The 25,834-nt window shown below is 50.5% G+C and overlaps 2 protein-coding genes across 7 annotated transcripts in view; one reads left to right on the top strand and one right to left on the bottom strand.

Moving 5' to 3' along the window:
• Positions 1-12,400, bottom strand: part of LOC144145961 (tectonic-like complex member MKS1) — a 73,191-nt gene extending 60,791 nt beyond the window's left edge. For both annotated transcript variants that reach the window (XM_077677840.1, XM_077677841.1), the window contains exon 1: positions 12,103-12,400. The gene's annotated coding sequence lies outside the window, so the exon portion shown is untranslated. The remainder of the gene's footprint in view (positions 1-12,102) is intronic.
• A 160-nt stretch (positions 12,401-12,560) lies between these two features.
• The window catches only part of LOC144145957 (uncharacterized), a 47,220-nt gene continuing 33,946 nt past the window's right edge, over positions 12,561-25,834 (top strand). For 2 of the 5 annotated variants that reach the window (XM_077677832.1, XM_077677831.1), the window contains exon 1: positions 20,701-20,920. In XM_077677832.1, the coding sequence (XP_077533958.1) occupies positions 20,832-20,920 (89 nt within the window). In that variant the 5' untranslated portion in view covers positions 20,701-20,831. Of the gene's footprint in view, positions 12,880-13,083; positions 13,257-15,961; positions 16,052-20,700; positions 20,921-25,834 lie in introns of those variants that run through there. The other 3 variants (XM_077677833.1, XM_077677834.1, XM_077677835.1) reach the window with 3 other exon arrangements.

The raw sequence follows: 25,834 nt of genomic DNA, 5'->3' as shown, positions 1-25,834 counted from the left end.
ATGCGGTGCCCACCTCGTGCCCCATGTTAAACTTTGGCACGTGAAACACGAATTTGAACCTTCAAAATTACAAAGACTATAGTCGTGCGGCGAAAAGAGTGTTTACTGACTGCAACACGCTTGGCTTTCTGTAGGCTGTTGAAACGATGTGAAATAGGTGTTCAGTTGCAAAAAAAGAACAGCGGAGCTGGGGGTCGACCTAGTTTCTTCCGGTGTTGCTAAGTTTTTGTTATGTTTGCTAAGCTTTGCAATGTTCTTGCTAAGCTAGGATGACCGCTGAGGGGTGAGGCCAAGTTTAACCGGATTTGACAATGCTGTTCCAGTGTCCCCTTCCCGCCACTGCCAGGGGATCCAAGGCGGAACAAGCTTCCCAGCTATGCTGTTTCTCCAGCCTTGCACCACCATTGCAAGCTGCGCCATTTTTTTTTTTGCCTTTCAGAATCCAAAAAAGACTAGTAATTTGAAATGGTACAGTAAGAGGTGCGCATACGCATACGCCCCTTGTGCTCACACTCTAACGAGCTCGAAAGCTGACTTCACTGTTATAATACCCTATCTGTGGTGGTGCACCCTTTACAGGTGCCGCAGTTCTTTTTCTTTATATCTTTTTGCTGACGCCACCGAAACTAGCTCAAGCTTAAAGAGCTTCACTGGTGATAAATTATGTCAATTCATATTGCTTTAAACATCGTGCGGTACAAAACACCCCCCGCTTGTAGAAAATGTTCGTCCACCCGTGTAAACAGGTACAAAATGACTCCAAAGTTGGAGGTCTCTTCACCTTTTTTCTTAGTTGGCAGTCTTTTCTTACACGGTTGGAAAAACGCTTATTTTTGTAACACAACGGACAAACGTAGAGCGAAGAAAACCAGACAGAACGAATGAGGCGCTACTAACAACTGAAGTTTATTCAACAAAGAAGACGGAAATATATAGACGATCCACCACTTATGCCAACACTGTGCGCATGCGTCAAATTTCTTTGTTTATTTGTACCGGAGATACTCCTTTTCTTTCTCTAGCAAGGTAATGGAAGGGGAGCTCACGCACTCTCCTTCTATTCCCGATGTCATGCAAAATGCCTCCCAAATTTCTCTGCGTGAGAGTCCCCTTATTTTAGTCGTCACGTTTTTTATACGTTCAAGACGAACATTCTTATTTATTACTTCCCTCTCTCTTTCGGTATTTGATTTTTGTAATATTTTCCTTTTTTCGGTTTTCCACGTTTTGATTGTTTGTGAGTCTGGCCGTGTTCCAGGAAGCCGCACGTGTCGCGAGACGCCGCTAGTAAGCGAGGGGGGTGACAGGCACAGTGTCGAGACATGCGGACGTCTGGTCTGATAGCAAGCATCAGCTGAGCCGCTGGTCAAGGCAGGCTGTCGCGACGGTCAGCACTGTTAAGTTCGTGCTTCTCATTTAATTAATGAAAGCCGCCGGTGGCTCATGTATTGGCGTCGCCTCCGCTTCTAGCTGTACGCTCAGTTCCTTTCATGCAGCCGGAAAGACGCGAAGTTGGGGGTCGCGGAGTGCATGCTTTGTGCTTCTTCCTCTTTTGTGTGGCAAAAGACTGGGGTGCTGAGCCCTAGTGCCTCTGTTGGTATGCCGTCGTTCGATAACGAGCTGACGGGAAGCGAAAGGGTGCCCTCTCTAGTTTTTGACGATTTGCGAAGCCGGCGTCGGCGCTGTTCGTTGCTGGTCATTCGCCTTAGGAATTCGCCTCGGGTTGAAGGAGCTCTTCTCGGTAGTCCGGCGGGCGGCGGCGTCCCTTAGTCTGGGAAGGGATTAGCCACGACTCCCTCACTGTGCCCGCGCGCGCGGTGACAAAGGCAGGGCGGGAAGGCGACGACACCGTAAGGTGTTAGCCGCGCGAAAACCGCTCTAAACGTTCGGCTTTGGCTTTTGAGGAGATGCCGCCCGCCAGCAAAGTATTGCCTATTTTCGGAGAAAAACTAGTTGCTAAATTGCAAGCTGTAAAATTATCGAGGTGCAAAACCTTGACTAGTGTTGCTTCGCTTGATTCGAACTGCAGATATCGAAGTATTTCAGGTGGTGAGCACAGTAACTCAGCTTAGCCAACCCAATAAACCCTCTCGAGTAAAGTTCCCTTTTGAAATAGCGGCAAAACGGCGAGCGCAATGCACCAGTACCGCTCTATGTTGACTGGCGGTCAACAGTACCGTCCCACTCACATTTTTGATACTTTACATAACCTAAATAATACCGTCACTGTAAATAGGCTCGACGCACTGGATGGTCAGACTCACTTCTCAAGCATTAACAAAATTTTGTATTCTTGCGAGTATTGCACGTCAGCCATGTTAATTTAAACAGTTGTGTTGCTCCACTTCATAAGAAAACTGTATTTACGAAGAAAATTACAGTAGCCCGTTATTGTATTCACTTTAAACACCGGCCGAGGGCGGCCCAGTACTCGCAGATTTTTGATTGAAAGGTTCACCACTGGTTTGCCTGTCACTCGGAATAACAAAAAAATACGAACAAAGCAAGCACGGGAGATCGTACACGTGCGACAAAAAAGTTTGTATACAGTATTGAGCTCAAGCAAATTCAGCATTAGCAAATATACTGTGTACGAACAGATGCAAAATGCAGTGCGCACAGATACAAGCATAAATATAAATACATTGACCCCCCTCCTCCCCTCATGCAGGCACTAAGGCGTAGTAGTGGTGGGACCATTTCTTCCTACTTCCAAGTTGGGACCATTTGTTCCGGTACCATTAGTTCCGGGACCATAAGTTTCGGGGCCATTTATTCCGCGACCGATCTTTTTATATTTTCTCAACGAGCCCCTGATTTCCTAACTATATATGTATATATAAGAAGGAGCAGAGAAAAATGTACCGCATTCGATATACTGCCTCCGGGATTGTTGTCCTTGTTCTTCGCCTCACTTGGGACTCGTTTTTCGACGAGAACAATGCCGGGACCTGGCTGCGATGCGCGGAGAAGACGGTTGCGCGCTTGCTCAGAATAAAAAAAAAATAAAAAAAAAACGAAACGAAAAGAAGAAGATCCCGAGACATGGGGAACAATGAAAGCTCGGGCGAAACAAAACAAACGCGAACGAAAGACGAAGGAAAAGAACACCGCAAGCGGCACGTGAAGAACAGTTTTCGCTATTATATATACAGCTGACGCGCGAATTCGTCCTTCGAACACTTGCGAGCCGCGCGTTCATCGGCCGCAGACGGCGACGACCTTTTCACTCGTTCCATACGCGTCTTGTTGTTTTCGGCTCTTTAATGGATCGCCGCTATTCTCCGTTTTTATTATACGCCTTCCGACCTTGCATCGTTCTTCTCTTTTTCTTTCTCGTTTCCCAGATTGCCTTTTGCTCGCCATTTGAGCGTTCTCTTCGCTTTCTTTTGTGGGAGTTTTCTTTTTGAGAGCGTCGTCTGTGTACACGAAGAGATCTGCCGCCGCTGCGCAAAGGTCAGCGACCCCCTCGGCATATATGCGGCACTGACGGGACGACGCAGAAGATCGCCGGGGTTTATGACGAGGCAGCACCTGACGTTTTAAAAGCAACAACATGTAGGGATAACAATTAAAGAACGCGAAAATTAAAAAAAAAAAAGAAGTGAAATCACTGTGTCATGTCGAAGTGCGTAGGCAGAAACATGTCTATTGTGTACACAACAGATACAACGCGACCTCCGAACGACACCCGATGCAGTGCCCGCGACTCGAGGCGATTGGTATGCCGGTTCGTTGACGCTTCCGAGAAGCGGTTGAATCGCTCATTTCGCATTATCAGCTGTTCTAGTTTGTTGTTCCTTTAATCTCCCTTTCCCCCCCTCTCTCTATATTGTTTACCGTTTGCTTTAGTGGTTGTTGTCGGCGCTGTCACTGCTGTTGAAGGTTGCGGGTTACTGAAAGCGTTTTGTTCGGCCAAGTTTCGAGAGCGCGCGTGCATATCGTATCTTCGCCGCGGCGAGTGACGAAAGAGGGATTTGTTTTGGCGGGCTCGCGTGAGCGGCAGGTGCGGAGCGCATATCCGCGACATTATTATTGATTCAGTGAGTAGAAAGAGCGGTCTTCAAAGAGGCGACGATGACAAAATGCAACTTTGTTCTATTACTGAGCTTACTGAGCTCCATTCCCGCATAGAAAGACGTTTTCTTAAAAAACTGGAAAGAAAAAAGAACACGCAAGAAATACGGAACTTCAAATTTTGCTTCATAGTGACGTAGCATGAGCGGAAGTGACGTGTTACTGACCAACACTAAAAACTGTTTTAGCAGTGAGTTAACTGCGCGTTAGGCTATGTTTAGACTAACGACGCAAAAGCCATATCGTGATCTATGGACGTGAAAAACGGCGTGTAACGTGGTTCGGTTGGCTGAGACGTGAAATGATGTCATTCTTTAAAGTTAATACGACAGTTGCGGCAACAGCCCGAACACGGCCTTATCATTCAAATGATACGATCAAAGAGAATTCCAGCCACGAAAGACGTTTTTAAACTGAAAAGAAAAACAAGAAATCTTGAAACCCTCTCAAATTTTGCGCCATAGTGAGGTAGTATGAGCAAAATTGACGTGTTATGGACCGGCTTTAAAAACTTTTTTATCAAACGTCGCCATAAGAAAAGCCCCGACGATGGCAAGCCTAGGGAGCACATAAGAAATGATACCGGCCGGCCCCTGTGGTAAGTGCACGGCTACGAAAACCTGGAAACATTTATAAGCTTTTGTAGGGAATAAATTGTGCGTCTTAGTGCTCGAAAACCCAAGCGTCTCGGGTGAAAAGTAGTCTACTGGGAGTCTCACGTTCGCAAATATTTTATCCCAGTAATCCTGGAATATTGAGGACGCCTCTCTGAAGCCTTACTTCGGTTTTGTGAAAATGTTTATTCTCTCTCTCCCTCTCCACCGAATATTTAAAAAAAAAAAGCTCGTTCGTGTCTCATTTTTGAGAACATTTTGTGGACGGGAGGCCAACAGGGGCCTCTCCTCGAGATTTTTTTTTCTTTTATTAGTATTTTTGTTTCGTTATTTTCACCTTCGTCGCTTACCCGTCCTGCACGCAATATGGAATGCAGCCAACGCAACGATACCAGAACACACGTACACGTCGCGTAACGGCTTCGAGGTCGCCACATACACCGCAGGTCGGGTCTGCCGGAAATGTGCAGTAGACCGAAGCGCTTCTCCGTTTGCTGGACTCCAGTTGACAGAAATAAATGTAACTCAACGAAAAAGAAAGAAAGAGAGAAAGAAATAAAGAAGGAAGGACGGAAAGAAGGAAAGAAAGAAAAAAAGAAAGAAGACGGAGCGGTATGACTCATTCGCGTACTTCCCGCCAAAATAAAGGACTGAAGTGTCAAAAGAATCATCAACAAACTGCAAAACGCGACCTTTTCTGTGGCAACGGCAGCCGGGTGCAGGCTCTCCACTCTCCGTGGCGCCAGAGTATACATCCGGAGGACGAAACGTCCGTCGCCGCTCCGTCCCCGAGAAAGCTTGCATGCCAGCGCCGTCGTCAGCTGGTTCCGATTTGCGCTGTCCTCCGCGTCACCTCCACCCCCTTCTCCGGAGCGGACGATTCGTCACGGAGTGTGTGCCCGTGAGCTGGCGCGCCGTCGTCGGCCGACCTTGTGGTCTACTTATCCTGCCGGCTATCCTCCCGGAAGCCCGCTTTTACAAAGCGCGCCGCGCGGCAATGCTCAAGGAGGAAAATTGTTTTCCCAGAACTTAACAAAGATGCAGACGGGAGGGCGAGACGGGCTCTCTGCGGCGGGGGCGTACAATCGCCACTCAACACGGTTAACAACCCCTCCCTTCAGCATCCCTCAAGGCCACCGCCCGCCTACGAAGCCATCGACTCCGTTTCCCTCTCTTACTCTCACGCTTCACACCCCCTCCCCCGTCTCAAACAAACTCAAACAAACAAACAAGCAAACAACACTCGGGAGCTCTCGGACTATTGGTGACAGCGTTTTACGGAATGATGATGGACGACAGAGTGAAAGCCTTCGAACACGCGGTCCGATTCGCAACAGCCGGTTCCCGAGCCGCGCGTACAGCTTTTTGAACTTCGGTCCTTCTGCGGTGTTGGCTCGAAATAATTTAGAGAAAACGAGTGCATCATTTCATGCGCTGTGTCGCCGTACGTGCGGGTATTTATGAAAGCGTAAAATGGCAGCGTTTGCGCGCTAAAGAGTGCTAGCAGCTGTGTATTCACCGGCATAAAACTGTGAAAATAATTCGATTCGTTTGCAATGTGCCTCGTGTGTCTACAGAAATTCGAGCATTGTGTGACATCTTGAGTAAATTTTAAATGTCTGCATCGGGTTTTATTTTAAATGCTATGTAACACGTGCCTTTTGTTACGTACTTAGAATGTACTCTTTGCAATTGTGAATGATATGGCGTCGTTTGGTTTTTTTTTAAAGACTATCATCTTTCGAGTTCTATTCAACGTTATGTTAAATATTTGAATGTTGTCTTCTAAGCACAATGTATCGCGTGTCTTTTGTCGCGTGCTTGAGAATACGTTTTTCTGTATTACCTTCTACTCTGAACTGTAGGGGGCCAGATGCTTTGTCAGGCATTCCGCCTATATCCCTGCCTCCCTCACGGATAGCATCCGTGGAAACAATTCTAAATAAATAATAAAAAAATAGGCGCGGCATCTTCCAACTTGTTTTCGCCACGATTCGAAGGCGCTGAAATGGTCGGTAGTTCTACAGTGCATTAGCGTTTCGAGTGCATGGGGCCAGTTGGTTCATTCTGAACTTACAAAACAGCGCAAATGACGAGGACTATAAGAAAGAAGGCACAGACAAGCGCTGTGCCTTCTTTCTTAGTCCTCGTCATTTGCGCTGTTTTGTAAGTTCTACAGTGCGGTGAAGATGATGATAATGAATAAATTTCAGTCTTTGAGTCGAAGTGGTTGTGTCAGGGCAATTGCCGCCGATTTCCGAGCTGAATGCTGTGTGAAACAGGTCTTTTATTTGGCTTTTATTTTATAGTTTTCTTGTATTATACCGCAAGGCTGGCCGCCGATCTACTGAGACGTCACAAAAGATTGAGCCTGAAAATGCACGTATTCTCTTAGTTCTCTTCACATTTTCTTTTTAATATAGTTTCCACACGGCATAAGTGGTGGAGGAAACGTGAGAGCTGGGCGTTTTCACATATGCGCAGTGCCACTTATAAGCACGGGAAATCGACCGGACACTGAACTTTCTTTCTCGGCGAATTCGCCTCGACAGATGTTCTTCTTTCTCTGTGTGTACTCCGCGCTCGTTCAGGCTCAGAGTCCCTCAGCCCAGTCGATGTGAGGTCGACGAAACGCCAAACGCGACGCGCGGACTATGAGTGCGTCCTTAGTGCTGAACTAAATGTCGGTGTGCGCAGCGTCGCCGGCCGTTCGCATTTCCGCGCCCTTAATATTTCCGCGGCGGTTGCTTACCGACGCCAAGGGCCAACGGCAGTACGCTTCTATTTATCAGTGATCTCGTACAAACGCCTGCGCGCAGGTCAAAATGAATGACTCAACGAAATAACGAATACAGGGGTCGCTATGCCGGGACCCTGCGACGTCTGAGCAGCACACACACGCATACATAGTCTGGAAAAAAAAAAAAAAAAACACACAAAGAAAGTGAGAATTAAGGTATGTAAATACAGACACCTCCGATGAAGACTGGTTTTTCTAGTGTGTCTCTGTCTTCACTTACCTCATATATCAATATATATATGGGTGGATCTCTCTGTTGGAATGCGAACAAAAACAGCAAATGGCGGATATAAATTTTTCTTGCTCTTCCTGTATATCAGGTTGTGCCGATTTCACAATTTTACTTTAGGAATGTACTTTTTAACGGGACCGAGAATAATGTATTTGACGCGCGCTCAATGGGCTCTTCGGAAACGCCTTGTTACTGAATAAAGGGCAAGGCAAGGTCGCTGGGATGACTATAGGAACCACGCGATGACCAAGCTTTTTCTTAGTTTCGAGCACTGCCGACGTTTCAGCGATGTCAAACTTAGTATAGGTACGTGATTGATTCCGCCTCCCAAGTTCCGGGATAATAGTACGAATCAAAACGTTTCGCAGACAAACGTAACGCAGACAATTGTTAGCGTTTATGCCGGGCATTCTTTGTCTCAGGCCCCAAGCATTCTTTCATTCCTCTCAGCGTAAGCGTATATCTTCCGGTTAAGGAGAGATATTCATCGCTTGAATGCGATGAACCGTGTCCTCCTTGTTAATCGTTTTGCCTGCTTTTAAATCACCCCTAGCTCTCCTCCCGATTTCATCGCTACCATAACAGTCAAGCGGCACTGCCGTTCTGCTTAAGTTAGCAAAGAGGCGCTCTTTTTGCCCGATTCCTAATGCCCACTTTCCCTAAGAGGTACACTACCACTAAAAGGAAGAAACAAATGCCGCGAACAGGCTTCTTCAACGGGGCGCGGAGATACCAATTACGGCCACGCTAACGTCCGAGAAAAGTGCGATAAAAAGAAAGAAAATAAAGAGTTTCAAGTTCGATCAAACAACGCAAACAAAAATATAAAAGAGAAACATCTCGGCGGGTGACGGAGCCGTCGTCATTCGATTTCGTTACCCCTTTTTCCTTCGTCCCGCTCCCTCCGAATGGTCTATAGGTCGGCGACGGCGATATGATAAACGGTATACACATTCTTTTGCGGCACTATACATTCAGCCGGGCGAGTTCGTCGTCGAGGAAGATGCATATGTATACACATCCCCGGCGTACTACACACACGCGCGCGCGCAGTACATCTCGGCGCGCAGCTCTCTTCTTCTTTTCATGAGAGCGCTCGCTTCCCGGAAAGGCCTTTTCCATTTCGCCGGCTCCCGCTCGGCGGCCGCTGTTCCGGCATTATGCGCGCACACGTACGACAATATCGCCGACGGGGAGGAGGAGGTGGAAGACGATACAAAGAAACTATGCCATGCCCATCTCTCGGGGGGCTCAAAGCGGGCGCTCCGCCGTTCACGCACGCAGAGAAAGGGCCGGATCGATAGAATCGAGCCAACCCCTCTTTCTCCTGCGCGGGTGCTGCGACGCGAGGACGAGGAGCGCTGCGGGAAAGCGGAGTTGCAGTCGCCGATATTATCTTTGTGTTGTTTATTCTCCTTTTTTCCCTGCCATTCCCGTTAGTGAAGAACGCCCAGTGGCAGCGAAAAATCAGTTCGTACGTGCGTGCTATTAATACTGCCTAGACTGGTGCTGAGACTTGGGAGCAGAGGCACGCCGCAAGGGTCAGTCCTCTCTCCTTTCCTGTTTGCCCGCAGGATTGCCCGCAGAATTGAATTCCCGATGGCTTTTCCTTCGCTCCCCTACATAATTCTGAACATGATCGCCACTAGCCTTCGCGGAGATGGACCTGATCCGAACACGATACTTACGTTGAATTGGTGGACATGCGAGATGAATAACGGTCCTTCACCTTTCAAATCTTGACAGGATGCTGGCATGCTCTATTCAGTGTTGCGCATATACCGTTCGGTCGTCCTGCCGGCAGCGCCAATTATGACGCCGCTAATACAGTCCAATTATAAAATGATTGTTCTTAGAACATAGAAATGGGAAAGGTCAATAGTAAGGTCAGAATAGCGTTGTGTTGGAACTCTGCTTCAATACGCAGAACTTTTTCGTATAGTGTGCATTTTTCGAATATAAAACTGTGAATTGTATCAACTTTGAATTTAGGTCCCCGTTCGATGCAATTCGTTCTTCGCATCTTTTATGCCTGTCTTGATATCCTGCGCCGTTACAACTTCCTCCTGATGAATTGTTACGATGTAACACAGAACCACACACGTCCACAGCTCCCCCAACCGCCCCCTTTTTTTGTGTCGTCATTACTATTAAAGCAGTGCAAGAAGGGCAGCCCAGAGCTAAAGTCACTGGCAATCCTTTTCTCCTTGACTTTTTTCCCCCCTGGAATTTCGAAGTGTCGGTGCAGACGCCTATGGTGTGAGAGTAGGCACCGGCATGTCTCTATTTATATACTACAACGCGTTACGTTCGTAGCGTCTTTGCTAGACGAACTGCACGTTCCTTTGGATGCGTGGCACTGAGCAAGTTTCCGGCATCTCTCAGAAAGTCGTTAGAGCGCTACTTCTGTGTTACAATGCCGCCTGAACAAGAGCAGCAAAAAGCACACGTTCACGACATCGGCCTCGTGATTCGCGTTTGTTGCGCGAACCCCGATCGGCAACGCTTATTTCGTAACACTAAAGGTTTCGATTTAGTGAATGCGCGCTACAAACGTCCACAATAACCAGCGACATGTGGAGGCCTGACAATACTGCGAAGGAACTGAATGCTTTGCCAGCGCCATTCATTAATGGATCCGTTTTGCCAACCAAGTGCGCACACAATAGAAGATTAATCATGTCACGCCAATCGCTGGCAGCAGTGAAAACGCGAACACTGACTCCTTTGCTCCAGCACACAAGTGCGTTGCACTCCGGTTTAAAGAACGAACATAAAAGACGACGAGACTGTTCGTCAAAGCCAATTGCACCACTGTAACGCGAGGCTCGGGGCAGTTTTGCATCAACCTTGAACGGCCTTGGAAAGGGAGTTCGCTAATATTTCTAGTTCCCACTTCGCTCTAAAATTGTGGAACCGCGTGCGCGCGAACACACATCCATTACGCCTGCGCGTCAAAAACAGCGCATACGGATAAACTATACGCACACATACAACACGCTCGTCGCTCCGTTCTCCTTCCCTGTTATATATACGTCGATTCCGGGTGCGCTCAAAATGGCTCTACTTCTCCTCCGAAGGGGCCGAATAGATCCTCTCCCAGCGTCTGCCGTTACTGCATGACGCGATCACAAAGTAACGGCCAAGAGAAACGCCAAGGAAACCGACACACGGCAGAAGAGGAAGGGAGACTGACGGAGAGAGGGAGAGAGAGAGCTACAAAATACAAGAGGCGCATAAAGGAAGCGATATTTTCCCCCGCCGAAAGGAAGAACCTGTCAAAAAACGCTGGGGACCCGGCGCTTTACGACAGACGATGAAATCTCTGCCAACGATGACGTGACGTCAACGGGGCACGTGACCAGCGCCGGCCAATGGCAGAACAAGGTCGAGGTTGTCTGATGCTGGCAGTCCGCTTCCTTCTTTCCTTTGCGTCGACCCGTGGCGTCGACGGTCGTTGGGCCCAGAAGAGGAGCGCGTTGGTGCCGGCAGATGGCGATAGGTGCATGCGAGAGAGCAGAGTTGTGCACGGGACGGATCGTTGCGTCCTCCCTCTGTGACCAAAAGATCACTTCCAAACCCCTTTTCCCGACTTCTTTATCGTAATTACCACTACCCTTGACAATAACCAACGTTGGCTTTCTTTTTCTGCGTTCCGACTTGTTCTGCTCACGCGTAGCGTCAACAGATGGAAACGAAAGAGTTGAAAATCCTCAGTATCAGTGCTCGCGAAAATTCCAGAAAGCAGTTGTGTGTATCGCAGCGAAGTACGCATTCTTTGGTGCGAAACTTCAAGCACTCCAGCTACTTCTATCAATTGAGCAAAACGTGCGAGCAAAGAACAGCGTAGTATCTTCCTCGCGAGCTTAGCAGATACACTGTCAAAATATGCTGAAGTGTGCGCTCCTTGAGATAGCTAAATTTGTTTGAAAACGGCAGTTCACGCCCGTACGTCAGTCAATAAACTACCGCGAACTTTTTGCAGCCAGTGTGATACGCGAAATATTCCATTTGGTCGTTAAATGAGGAGCGGAGCGTTAAAAATGCGTTCGTCCGCCTCCTGCGGCCCAGTACGCCTGCCTACCCGACTTGAGTACGAATAAAAGTATTACTATTGTTACTCACAAATTAGTACTCGCGGTATGCATCACTTACTGTATTGTGTCATGCAATAACAATTTCCATTACGACTATTAAAATGACCAAAAAACGCACATGCGAGTTTCCAATCGCTAGTTTGGGAAATAACTGCATGCTCAGTGCGGAAAGAGACCTTATCGGAGTTCATGCCATGTTCAGGTGCATAAAACTCAACGCAACAACAAAAAGCAACAACGAAAGAAAATAAACAAACAGTGCAATAGGACGCAACGTACTACCTCTGCCCTTTATTTAGGTCGTGACTTGCGGGGCGGGTGGGTTGGCTCTTGAAGCTGTCCTTCGCGCCGTGGCGCCGCGGCATCAACGGATATCACTGTAATCTGCAGTTGAAACGTTTCCTCGACGGCTAGCAAAAACAAAACGCTAGAACTAACAAACGTATCACTACTGCACAAGCTGAAGCGGAATACGCGGCACCGCTGCACAACACACCACCATCTGCTTTTCTTTCGTTTGTTTATGTATTCTTGCTTTCTTTCAACGCAAACATTCATCCCGCAGAAAGCAGAAAAGACCGTTTTTAGTGCGAAAAGTACAACAAAATAGCGCTTACAATATGCAAATATAGAAATTACACTTATTCCGGTTTATAAATGTTTATTGTTGGCGGTGTTCGTACTTTGTCGAATCATAAATGTTTACGTTTGTGTGCTGCTTCTATGATGGCGGCCAGTAAAGGAAAATGTAGACTGCTCCGCGATACAAAAGGTAAAGCTCCCTGCTTATGTCTTGCCGTGTGAGGAACATGGCCCGAGATTACGCCACAGGAAATGATTTCGTAGCTCGTCCCCGCCGCCTTGCGTCGTTTCCGTGGTGATTGGGCGCTTCCGTCAGCGCCTCGTCGCGTGCTGGACGTCTAAGCCTATTACAGGTTTTGTGTGCCGTTCCTCTCGCAACCACGTATCGCGCCTGATGTGCGCTGACATTTTTGGCCAGCGAGTGTGCACCGTCCCGTCGTGCTGCCACGGCTCGTCCCTCGTCGGCTGATGCTCAGCGTGAGTAGCAAAAAACGTTCTGCATATGTGAACTGGCCGCCGTACTTTCCGTAGACGAAGCAGCACGCCTTGTGAACCGCTCTCACAGCTGTCCTTCCTACTGCCGTGCCCTGCCGTTTTGGCAGCCAATTTCGCGGGGGTCAGTGCTGTTAGGGGTTTGGCTGTGTCTGAAGCGGCCTTCCAGCGTGTGTTGTTCCGCCTGTGGTGGCCCTGGCGTGCCGTGGCGGCGGCCCTGGCGCCGTGTGCTGTCGTATTCGGTTCGCCCTTCATGGCGGGCCGCCGTTTACGTAACCTCTCGTGGTTTTGTCGCCGCACCACCGAGCGACAGATAGCGGGGCGCCGATAGCGGACCGTGAATGTCCCGCGGCACCAGCCAGGTTGGTCGCGGCGGGTAGCATTATCAGTCGGGTCGATGCTTGTTTGCCCGACCTGTCGACGTTGCCGGGCTCGCGAACCGTCGCGGGTTTCGGCTGGGGCGTTCGAATCGCGACGCTATTAAAACCGCAGTCTCGAGGGAATGTTTTGACACCCTTTGGGTACTTCGTTTTAATTTCGAACTTGATTTGGCCACGTCAGGGTCGTCGGCAGGTGCTAGGGAACGTGCCAGCTCGAGTTTGAAGCCTAGAATGCAATTTTGCCGCGACCCCGTTGCACTTCGTTGGTTGTTCGACTACTGCGACCTTGCCCAAAAGTGCACGAATTGTTGGCGAGATGTTCCGCCACACTTACAATGCCTCGTGGAGGGTTTCGGTCGCTTTTTAGCCCGTGTCATTGAAGGGGCACTGCGCGCTATCTGAACTGCGTACGCTGCTTTATATCTTTAGACGCCACGTTTTATACCTTCCGTTTCAGCCGCATTGCGTACGCTGCCTTGTATCTGAAACCTTTCGTTTCTGCTGGCGGGCGTACCGAAGTGTCGACCCGTAACTAACTTTCGGTTTGGTCCTACACATCTACCTTCGGTAGGCTCTGAATCCTATGCGCTTTTGTGTCTGTCATTGCGGGTAGTGGCGTGTCCGCAGCCGAAATTTTGTACGCGCAGTGGACCAGCTTAAACGATGTCGTTTCCCGGTCGCCGTTTATTCTCCGACAGCAGTCTGCTTTGCGGTTTCATGATTGGCATCAACGACCGTTTTGCTGCTTGCGTGTAAGCGCACAACCTGTCATGTCGCTCGGTCAGACAAAAGAAAAATCAAATGCAATGTTCGAACTTTACGAGCATTTACGCTGTAGAAGGGTTATAGGAACAATGCATGCTGGGTAGCAAGATTTATCATTATGACCTCACAAAAAAAAAAAGCGCGTCAATTTCACTTGACTGCAAAATGCTTGCACGTCACTTCCTACGTAGATCTAAGCGCACCTTTGAATGTCGTCGGTTGATAGAAAACAAAAACACTGACTCATGAAGGTTCTATTTTTGTACTGTTCTTGTAGTTTTCAGAGAAATCATTTCAGTAAGTGTTCCAGTTGCTAGCTTGCTGTTCACTAGGAGCCTGGCGAAATGCATTGTCAACTTGATGACCTTCAGCATTCCATTTTTGTTCCCTTTTGTGCTAGTGTGCCGAGTGGTGGAAGAAGTGCCGGTGTTTTGCTGTTTGTACTCTGTTGAAGTCGTAGAAATTCACCGCAGGCAATAATTTGAGCGCATTCTTTCAAGCCTATTAATTTGGTGGCAAGTGAAGTCGGATAACATGTGCTGCTTTTTCCCAAATAAGGACATGCTACGAAAGCTTTTTCCGGGAGCCCAAATTGTGCAACTCTCTGAATCCATCTACACCAGATGTTGCCACTACGTGTCAGTCGTGCCTACTTTGTGAATTGGATTAGTAATGCGTTAAAACAGGCATGGTATCGCGTGACTGCCGGACAAAGGAGCAGATGGGCTAGAAAGTGTAGTATACCAGCTGTGTGTTTTTGCTTTACAAAATGTGCGGGCTGCAGTTTGACTGGACTTGCAAGAGGTCGCAGCTGGAAGCAAGGTTACGGCTATTGTACGAGAAGCCGCTATTGTCTCTTTGTTTGTTTCGCAGTCACAACAGGAGTTGCATGAGGCCTGCGTGCCATTGTTGCACATGTCTTTGCTGCTGCTGCTGCTCTTTGTATCCACCTTGGGTGATGTCACGTGTCCAGTGCGCACTGCTGCTACGTAGCCGATTGCTCATGTTTGAACCTTGGTTTTGTTATTGGAGTGTATGCTTATTAATTCATGTTGCATCAAGTGCCAGGTGTGATTTTTACTCTGCCTTACCTTATGGACTAGCGGTTAGGTGCCGTCAAGCCATAGGCTTAGCTGGCTTCCTATTTTCGTTTGTCTGGGCGAGTTTAAAAGATGGTCTGCCAAGGTGGCCCAAGGGCTAGGTTAGTCTGCCAGGAAACCACAGAGTTGCAGCTTTGAAGTCAAGGTTGCTACTGGCAACTTTTTCTGGCAGAGGCAACGTGCGGAGAATTCCTCTGGAGAAGTTTCCGAAAGGCATTAGGACCTTGAATTAAGCGGTTGTGTTCATATCTGTTGAAGCTCTCTTTTTCCTTGTTCTTTTGTATCATTGGTTTGTGCACCCACTTCTTCAAAAGGATGTTGTGGAGGATGTCGGGTGTCACGATTGCCAACGGACAAACTCTTGAATTCTGTTGCCACTATCTCGTAAGGAGGACTAGAAGAAAGGCGCTACCGCGTGTTTCTTCCAAATAGATAACCCTGTGCATGAGTCATGCAAGGGCCATTCTATCTTCAAAGAATTGCTGCACTACGGTCATTGGGTTGCCATTTCCAGTTCCGTACAGGTGCTGAGCTTGTCCAAGCAGTGAGTTATTCCAAAGAAAATCGAGAGCAACTTGGAACAAAAGCAAATTGTCGAGCTTAAATTGAACGCGATTGAATATGTTGTTGGGGTGGCATACCAATTAGCTTATTCCTTTTGTCACTGAGCTCTGGTGTGCAGGTGTAGCGACGTACCATTCATTTGTTGTTGTCTGTGTTTCTCTTTCCCTTTCCCATTTTGTTGTTTTGTTTTAGTTGCAGTAGTATTCTGGCTGAAAGGCTTCCATGTGTTCTGATGCTCCCCCCCCATTCTGCTTGCAGGCTTCCCCTATGTTAAAGGCCGAGCGTCGTAGTTCTGCAGCAAGGCGGCCGTGCACTACGGAGGACTTCCATGGACAGCCGTGGAATAAGGTGAGCCCCGGTGGCACGTTGACAGACTTCATACCACTTGTTTTTTAGTTCTAAATGGCCTATTGAGTGAAAAAGCCAGCATTGACGGTGTCTGTAGCATTGAAACGGCTCCGAAACTCGCGTGACTGCGCATTCTGTGTCACACGCTTTGTACGAATAAAATATAAACTGCCCTGCTAGGAATGCCCATGTGGTAAACGGGCGGTGTGGCAGGGACACGTCACGTACGCACTGCGTAGGCTTTGTCCGACAGTGCAGCAGTCACTGGTAGGCTAGCCAGTAGTAATATCCAAATGATTCCTGTGTACAGCCAACATGCTAACATTGCAACTGTAAATGGTTACCTGTGCCGATGAAATTGTGAAACTCTGAAAACGTAACTCTCGGTTCTCGGAGAAGTGCACGTGGCCTAAAATTAGAAATGAGCGCTTTCACATTCACACCTCGTAAGAAATGCTTAGGTGCCCTCGAATACCTTTTGTTGTAGAGGGCTGTGCCGAGAGGATAGGTATCTTATCTGTCTACAGTGATGAACCTTTGTGGGTCTAACGTGACACGGAGTGCCTACCCATAGCCATTCCTTGGGGCTTCCAGGCAGCTGTTCTGGGTGGGACGCCTTCAGTATTACATATGTTGCTGGTTCCTTGTTAATGCGGTGCATTCTTCGGAGAGGTTGTTTGCCATTAGCAGTATGCTTGTGGCCGCACTTGACTGCAAAAGTTATACTTTTCATCTTGTTTGACTTGTATGTCTGCAGTGTTCTTGTTAGTTTTTCTGTCAAAAGTCTACCTTTCACAGTGAAATACAGGAGCCGCGCACAAAATAGCTCCGAGTCAAAGCACTACTAAGATGTTGAGTTGTTTCTGCTTGCACCGTGACCTTTGTTCGCCCAGTACAATCTTCTTCCTTGTTGTTGTATTTCATTCTTCTTTGTGCTGTCCCCACTTCAGTAGCGGTCCCAGAGATTGGTTTTGGGGGGGGGCGATTTTTTTTTTGGGGGGGGGGGGGGGGGGGCGAGGCAAATAAAGAATCGCTCCCCTCCTTGCACCAATTCATGCTTAAAAAAAACTAAAAATAAGAAACTGAGGACCTCTTTGGGGGGGGCGACCGCCCCCTTCGCCCCCCCCCTTGGGACCGCCACTGCCCCACTTTTCACATAACCTCCGGCCTCATCCCTGTGCCTTTCTTTTAGGGTTAGCATTTTCATGTCTCCTGCGTTGGTTGCATTGCTGGAAGGTTTCACTCCGGGGTGGTCGTTTCCAATACCATTATCGGCGAGGCAGTGCGCGTACGAAACAAAGGCTGGGTTCTTTGCGTCGAATGTGGTCGTATCGCGCTTACTCAGGTGGAGAACAAAGTCCGTGTCCCCTTTAGCAGCGATAGCGCTGATAAGCAGTGCTGAGTAGGTGTCCAAGAGCAACAGGTATTGTCGTTTTTTTTTTTTCTTTTGCAAGGTCCGTAGCTTGCTCGAGGTGAAGAGCTGGCGTGGCTCTTCTGCAAGGCCGTTTTCCTTTCCCCTTTTGTTTTCGTCTGCTTGTTAAGTAGAACTTCTGGTGATACAAAGAGGCAGGTTGTAAGTTGGTATGCAATTTTTTGTCTTGCTTCAGCTAAAAATGAATGGTTATCGAACGAACACTACAAGTAGTGCCTTGTGTGAGGAATACCTTGGATTTTGTTAACGGGAAGGAGCGTGAACAAATGATGAATTTGAAATTCCCACACGTTTTGTGGCCACGCAAACTAAATGACTAGTTCTCTTTGGTGTGGCTCATTTATGTCAAAAGCTGTGGTGCACGTTTAATGTGTCGCTTCCTCGTAAGTTGCCACGTACTGTGAAAAAAGTGCGTAGTGCACTGTAGTGGTAGTTCCATTATGGGTAAAAATTACGCTATGCTTTCTCTATCATGCATGCTGCAAGATACTCATGCTTGCTTGGGCTTGTGCTTTTTGGTGACAAAATGGCATCACAACGTAATTTTGTAGAATGTGCTTACGATTTCGGGATTTTCCTGAGAAGGGGCTTGTTTAATTGCTATGCCAGTTTCCTTTGAGGGTTCTTGCCGTATAAGCACTCAGTATGCAAACAATATGGCTGAAGCTTTAATTGAAGGTGGCATTGTGATGTGATCGGGGAGCGATAGCGAGGCTGATTTTCGTCTTCCTGGTGCCACATTGATGTCAACTGTGAAAATGACAATTCTCTTTGCCGAAGCGGCTGGCACTGAAACGCAATCGACCGTGCGGCTGGGGTACTCGCTGCAGTGTCAAGCATTGCAAAGCAGCTCACATCCCTTAGTTGTAAACAGTTGGATTGCATGTGGCCGTGAGTTCATTCCAAGAAGGGGGGGGGGGGGGGGAGGCAGGAGACATAAGCTGATGTTCATCCTGGCATCAGTGCTCTTTTCTACTGAACAACGAATTTCGGCGACATTTTGTGTGTTGTGACCTTGAAATATTTGTATAGGCACCTTGTTTCTACAAGTAGGTTGGCTATGGTGGCTAGCAGGGTATGCATCAGTCGTGGTATGGCGCCGCCAGTGTATGTGCTGTAAGAAACTTGAAAGGCTACTTTTTCTTCCCTTCCAAGTGTCCCCAATGTCTCGCGACCTCCTCCGCCTAACGAATGGGACTCGCATTAAGAGAGATATAGCGCGTGCGGCTACCCCCGCGGCGGGGAGCCAGTTTGGGCGGTGCGTGCGTGGCCCGTAAACGGAAGGTACCGGTTGTGTGGTTGTTCCTCCCGAGAGACTGCCGTCTGCTTGCGACCGCGGTGCTCTGTGCCCCCCCCCCGGCTATCGACGCATCTCGCCACGAACTGATTCCGCGTCGTTGGGATATGCAGAGGAAGAAGAGGGTGGCATTCGAAGCTTAAAGTGGAAGTGCGAGTACTAAGCTTATTCCGCACGCCAAGCGCATTGTTGTTGTCCTTGTGCGAGGGTTTTCCGAAGCTTTCGATGCTGTGAAGAAGAAGAAAAAAGAAACGAACAAAGAGAAAACAGTACCGCGGGTTTCCTGCCTCGTAGTAAACAGCGCTTCGGCAGCTACCTGACCGGCAGGGCGGAAGTGTTGTCTCCCAGCAGACGTGGAGTTCCTTCTGCGACGGATCTCGGTTCGGTTCTCCTGGCCGAGCGTGGCGAACGCGGCCCGCTATTCTCGAACCGGGCAGCCGTTTCCTTTGCCGGAGGAGCGGTGGGGGGCGGCTTTTTGCTCGAAATGGGGCGCGGGGGCGGAGAAAGGGTGGGGGCAGCTCGGCAGAAGAAGAAAGTGATCCCCGGGCCGTCTATCTCGCTCTCTCTCACCCCCGAGGGCGGTCAGCTTTAAAAATAGAGGAACGACCCGTCGCTACATAATAGAGAGGACCGCGTACTCCCCCGTACAACTCTTCGGGCTGCGGAAGCGAAAGCACGGGCAGCGCAGTAGTTGCATGCAGCATTTACGTGCAAGAACGGATGCCAGGCGCGGCCCGGAAAGGGTCTCGCAGTAGAACCGCCGCTGTCGTTCTCGTTTTATTCGACGGTCATTTGGGGGCGAAATTAATGCAGGCGACCCCCTCGAAAAGCTCGGGGATGGCCGTCGAAGGCCCGACTGGGGGTCACCTTGATCCGGAGGCAAAAGCGGCGCGCGAAGCATGCAGCGAGTGTGTAACCTGGCCCGACCGTCGCCGTGCCGCGTAGCAGCAGTCTCGTGTTCTTTTGTTTCGCACGGCCGCCGAACGGGCCCAGTGTTGTCGTCTCGCCGTGCGCGTTTGTCATCGGAGCCAGCTGGGGAGGGGGGAGGGGGAAGAGAGAGTGTGAATGAACTCGTCGTGACCCCGTCCCCACTTTTGGGACGACGGCACCGGCGCGCGTTATTTTTCTTCTTTTGGCGTTTGTGTGGCAGCTCTCCTCTTCTACTTCCGCTCTTCGATTGCGTTGCGCTACTTCTCCCTTCCGCCCTCAGCTTTCGTGTTTCGCTTTTTACCCCGCCCGTGGTAATGGTCGCGGCAACGGAGGTAGTGGGGGTGCAAGGAACTCTCGCCAAGGAGGGCGGTGGCTTACCGGAATTACGTCAGAGGTCGCCCAGGGAGGTCAAGTTGCACAAGGGCAGGCGGGGGAAGTCTGAAAGGGGACTCGGGGGGGGGGGGGGGAACAAACGGAGAAAGCCGCTCCACTGGGTTACTGATGATGTGGGAACCCTCCGATACTCCGGCGGGGGTTTACGATGCGTGAAAGGTTTCTTTTTGTGCGTGCTTTCTCTACGCTCGCACCTCCGGCGGCACTTTTTCACTTCCTCCTGTCCCATCCCCCCCGACCCGAAGCGTGAAATGCCAGCACGGGGGAAGGGGGGGGGGGCGCACTGTTGTGATTGTCGTCGGCCCCCTTTGAAAGAAGAGAAGAACGCACGCGCGCGCGGCTCCGGAAGGCAGGTGAGCCGAAGCTCGAGAATGTTACTGCACTCTCTTGTTGCGGCGGCGTCGTCGTAGGAGAAGGGGGGGAGCAGGCGAACGAAGTTGGCGCGAACGCGCAAAGTGGGAAGCGCCGCGCGGCGGGCCCGAGTCCCTGACCTTAGCGGAACAATGAAGAGAAGAGGCATCCTTGGCGGCGGCGCGCCGCGCGCCGCTGCCGGCCTCCCCCGTGGAGCGCTCCGCGCGTGGACCGGCCCCGTTGCTCGCGTTCGTTGACTCTCTGGCGGAGAGAGCGCGGCTGCTCCTGCTGCCTCCGCCGGCCTTCCCCCCCGCGGCAGCCAGTCGTCGAGAGAGCGGCGCCATGTCGGCCGAGACGACACCGCACGCCGCCCGGCCATGAGCAAAGTGAAGACGCTGCCCGCGGGACACCTGTACGCGCAGACAGCGGCTCATCACCACCACCACCACCACCACCTGGCCACCCTGTAAGCACCATCCCCGTCGTCGTCGGTGTGTCGTCGGCGCGCTCGATGTTGGATACACCGTCGCTCGCTCCGGCGACCGAGAAATGTGCCCGCCGTCCGAGCCCTGTGTTCCTTCTCCCTGCGCTGGCAGTTCGGCGGCATCCGAGCCGCACGTTTTTGCTGCTTCGGTTCTCTGTCGGGGCTGCCGGCGCCGTTTTTTGTTCGTACGACGGATTACTACACGCTGCGTCCCGGACAGGTTTGTAACTCCGTGGGTCCGCGTTCGCACAAGGTAGGCCACAAAACCCCTTCTCACATCTCTCAAAGCGCCGGCGGTGTCCGTTTTTAGAAATCGCGCAGCCGATCGGTGATTGACAGTCGTCGCCCCCCTCCGGCGCCGAGCGACCGACCCGTGGCGCGACTCGATTTTTGTGTTCTCTTTTTCTCCCCCTCCCTGTGTAGCAGCGGAGGAGCCTCCGATTCACCTACTTCTCCCCCCCGTGCCGCTGTTGCCAGCCGCCATGTTTCACCGTTACGGGCCGCCTGAGCGCAACGTATACGCCGCCCAAAGCTTGCACGGGCCGAAATTGGGTCGCGCGAACACTGGCCGTGGCGGCGGCGGCCCTTGCAGGCGCTCCTCCGCCGCAACTCCTTCGCCCCAGGGGTGAACCTCTAAACGTGTGCAGTCGGCGAAGGCAGTGCTGGCCGCAGCTTCCTCGTCGCCCGCTAGCCGTGCACTCAGTCCGGAAAGACCAGCTGCGCTGCCGCTTCGCTCGTAGGACCCTTCGCGCCGACGTAGCGTGTACGTGAGCACTACTGGTTTCCCATTTCCCACTAATCTGAATTAAAAAGAGCAGACGGAGAGTGTCCCATTCCCATCCGTCAACTTTTCAGAACCGACTTGTGGCGAAGGAGTTGCAAAGGCAGCGCCGTTTCTGACGGAAAAGCCGAAAGAGACGGTGACAGGGAGCGGGCAGAAGAAAGAAAACCGCTGTGTCAGTCTGCGAGCAAGAGAGCGTTAACGTATAAAACAAGAAACAAAAAAAGCAGACTGGCGGGGCAAGGGGGGGAAAATTCCGGAATATCGATTTTTCTTCCCAAGCAGGTGCTCTCCCTGCGCGAGAGAGCCCCGGCGCGCGTGAGCGCGTTTCTTGCTTTGTTGCTTTATTCGTAGCCAGCGGCGCTTTCGCAAGCGCCCCCTCCTCCCACACCCCTCCGTGGTGCCGTCGCCATACGTGCCTTCCTCCTCCTTTCGCCGGTTACTTTTTGTTGTTCCTTCACCCGCCGGGCTGCTCTCTCCGTTCTGCCGTGTCTGCGCGGCGGCTCGTCCGGTTTGGCGTCGGGTGGTCGCTTTGCCGGTTTGTTTCTTTTGCCGGCTGCCGCCTTCTTGTTCTTTACCTGCTGCCGAACGACGCGGCTGGCTGGCTGGCCTGTGGGAAGTCCTGTTAATAATAATGATGACAGTGCGCGTACACGCCTCTCGTGTGGGAGAATGAGTGTGTCGAGCGGTAACCTTGGACGCCCGGAGCACCGGCGGAATTCCTCCTCTTTATAGAAGCGTTGCCACCTCCCTACGAGAGGGCAGTGTGTGCGATGATTAGATAAAAGTTGAAAGAAAAAAAAAATCCGGAGCAGCCTTGAGGGTTTTGCGGTAGTGGTATTTGACCGCCCTGGGTTGCTCAGGTGGCGCTGTTTTGTTGCCCCAGTGGTAGCCTAAATCGCGCTTCTATTGCGGTGTAGGGATTAGCGAAGATGACCTTGCGCTGCTCCGTCCGCCGCCATGTTGCGCCTTCTGTCTCGTTTGAGCGAAAAATTGGGGAAAAAAAATCGATTATTGTTAACGGTAAATCCTCGCCGCGACATCGTACAACCTGGTTGACTACGTAACGTTACAGCGTTGCCTTTGGCAGGGCCGGTGGTGTTCGCGCGACTGTCATTTTCACGCGATTGCAGCATTTGTCGGTCGGAGCTTTCTTTGCTGGCCCCCCTTCCATATTATATTTTGTGTGGTCGCTGGCGGGTTAGCGAACGCACTGGAAATTTCCTGCCGAGTTCAGGGACTCTTGTTCTTCCTTTTTTTTTTTTTTTTTCGAAGCTGGTGCATGAGAAATGACCCTGGTTGCCGTCCGCTTCGAGCGAGTACTCGGGATGATTGAACGCTCTCTTCTGTGCGCTCGGCGTTAGCATTCCTTTCTTTTCGTTCGCGTTCAAGGTCCTCTCTCGCGTCTGGCGCTGCGCTTAACTTTTTCTTCTTTCGCACGCGCTTTATCAATGGCACTTCAGCCGTCTTCGCGGAGGTCAATCTAAGGTCTGGCCAAAAGGTAGCCCGTGTTACACGTCGTGTGGTGAAAATGTTTTGACGGAGGTTAAGGAACCGTGTTCTCTTTCGTATTTGTGGGCGCAGCTTAGATTTTTTTTTTGTAATTTGGTGTTAGCGCATTGTAACGGTATTTCCACGGGGAACGGAACGTTAGCGATAATCCGAAGCACACGCGCAGCAACTGCCATATTTTTTCCCCCGCTGCATTCAGTGGTCATTTCGGCTGTGTTACGACGGTTGGGAATTTGCAAGGATGGGCTCTTTACAAGCGCTTTTCACAACTGAGGTGCAACCTGCCTTACGAATAACACCGGGAATGTTCGCTGGTCAGTAAGCGAGCATTTTTTTTTTTGTTCCAAGGCCGTTTTGCTGACCGCGGGCGGGGTAGATAGTGCTGAATCGGCGTCCTTATACGTTCGCAAAAAGTTGGCTCCTCTCCGAGCTAAATCCCTGATTATCTGCCGCGTACGTGGACGTATCTCCATACAATGGATGCGCGAAAGACCGGCTGGACCTTGTTTCATGCCTCCTTGACCACCGAGGAAGGTGACCCAAAACAAAGTTCGTCTGCGTACGAGGCGTCGCGTGATTGAAGGGGACGGTGTTTAATTGTTGGATAACTGCGCTTTCAAGACCATCTACGCTAACACGGATTCAGGTTATCACTATCTGATACTCGACGCGTGATCAAGCGGTGGTGCTTTTTTTTTTTATTGAATAATAACGGCTCCGTCTGGAAGGTTTTTCCGTTACGGCAGTTCGGGATCGTCGTACTATGCGCACCGTTGCGTCGCTTCCCGAATTGGCTTCGCGTCGAGTTAGCACGCGCGCCTGGCCTGGCTGTCGTCTTCCTCATTGCGTCGTCCGTGCGGGAGATGATTTCGTCACCATTGCAGTGCGCTTGGTGAGCCGTGTTCGCTCTCGTGCGCACTTCTGGAAGGCGGCGACGATCTTACGAAAGGCAATTCAATCTCGGTCCTGGTTTGCGCCACACCTCTTTTAGAATATTCGCGCCCTTCCCCCCCCCCCTTTTTTTTTGTGACATTTCCCGGTTTGGAAATACCGTCAGTCTAGCGTTTGGCAAGGTCGTTATGCTTGCGACATCTGCTGCCGGATGGCTCGATGATTGTGTACCGCTGACTTCGTTGCTGCTTGTATTGATTTCGTTAATTTGTCGACGTCACTTTTTTTTCTTTGGTCCGAAGTCGACTCCTTTCGGTAGGGATGAGTCGCGAGATAAGGCGGATGTTTGTCTCGGCTGTACCTTGTCCTTTCGGTTTTCCTTGGGTCCTCTTCATCTTATCTGGCGCTATCTGGGCAACACGACAATCGAGTGTACCGTGTGTGTTGTATCCGGTGCCGTCTCTTATCGCTAAGGCCTCGTGCGCTGCTGATCTGTCTCCCTGTAAAGATGATTGCTACCTAGGAAGGAGGAACTGGTGCGACGGCATCTGAGCGCGATAATCCCCCCTCCGTTTTTTTTTTGTTCTTTGTTGACTATTTGCTCTTGCTTATCGCAATTCTTGTCCGTCGCTAGGTGACATAGCTTTGACATTTCTTATCCGCGCCGCCTCGATAAGACGACGGCTGTCGCAGGTGGACGTTTGTTGAGCTGAGTGTCTTATCTGCTCTGCCGTGGTACGAGCAGGTTCCGAAGGTTGGTGGCGGAAATCGCGCTGGGCTCATTGACTCCGGCGTCCAAGGATGGCTGATGTGTGGACCGAAAGGAACGGCCTTGTTAGCTGACGATTTGGGCGCTCTTTTAGAATTGAAAATGACGTCGTTCAGCGTGGATTAGTGCGTTGGGGGAGAGCGCTAAATCATTTGGATTTCATCTGCCTTATCTGGACCGGGATCAGATTTCTAAGTTAGCGGTCTGTTCACTAGGTGGTCCAAGACCTGATAGCGAGCGCGTGCCAAGTCTGGCGAGGGAGTGTTCAGTAAATAGATGTTTCGGCTTTAAAATCACCTGTGCGTATTCTCGCGTTTTTTAAAGGCCACCGTATTGTTACGCGTGCCTCTCACCGACCCTTTTCTGCCGCGACGTTACTGAAGAAAGCTAGTGTTTCTGTCGCAGTGCGCGAGCTTATGACACGGGGCTTTGAACACGAATCTCCTACTTAACTTATCCCCAATAGACGCGCCCAAACGAGCGCCTCGGGATGAATTGTTTCGGCATTCCTTTGTGTCAGTTACGCTCGGAGAGAGCTGGGTGAGGGCGCAGAGGTCGGAAATAACGTTGAGCTAGCGCGGCGGCGTGTTTTCAAGCTGGGCCGTCGGAGGACGATTGCGACGTCAGCCCTCCCTCCGAGGTGTTACGTTGCCGTCCGTCCCCCCGTGCCCCGTTCAATTACGGAACATCTCGTGTGTGTGTGCGCCGTTTGGAGCGCGTTTCATTTCCCGCCATCGCTGGCAGGCTCGCGATTGCCGCAATCGCCGCCGGGTTAAATGAAGCGTGTCAACGTCGACGCGGCATCATCGTCCGCCGTTTGACATCTCGTCCTCGTTTTCTGCCGGTATGCGGGGGGAGTTGTTTGGCACAGCTACGCTTCCGTCCTCTCCTCGCTTTTTAATATTTTTTTATTATTCGAAAATAGAAATTTGATGCCCCCCCC

Source organism: Haemaphysalis longicornis, unplaced genomic scaffold, assembly GCF_048455015.1.
Source record: "Haemaphysalis longicornis isolate Haplotype H1 unplaced genomic scaffold, Haemaphysalis longicornis Haplotype H1 scaffold_7, whole genome shotgun sequence".
Taxonomy (NCBI): domain Eukaryota; kingdom Metazoa; phylum Arthropoda; class Arachnida; order Ixodida; family Ixodidae; genus Haemaphysalis; species Haemaphysalis longicornis.
The sequence above is the reverse complement of the archived record's forward strand: the minus strand, read 5'-3'. Positions and strand labels throughout refer to the sequence as shown.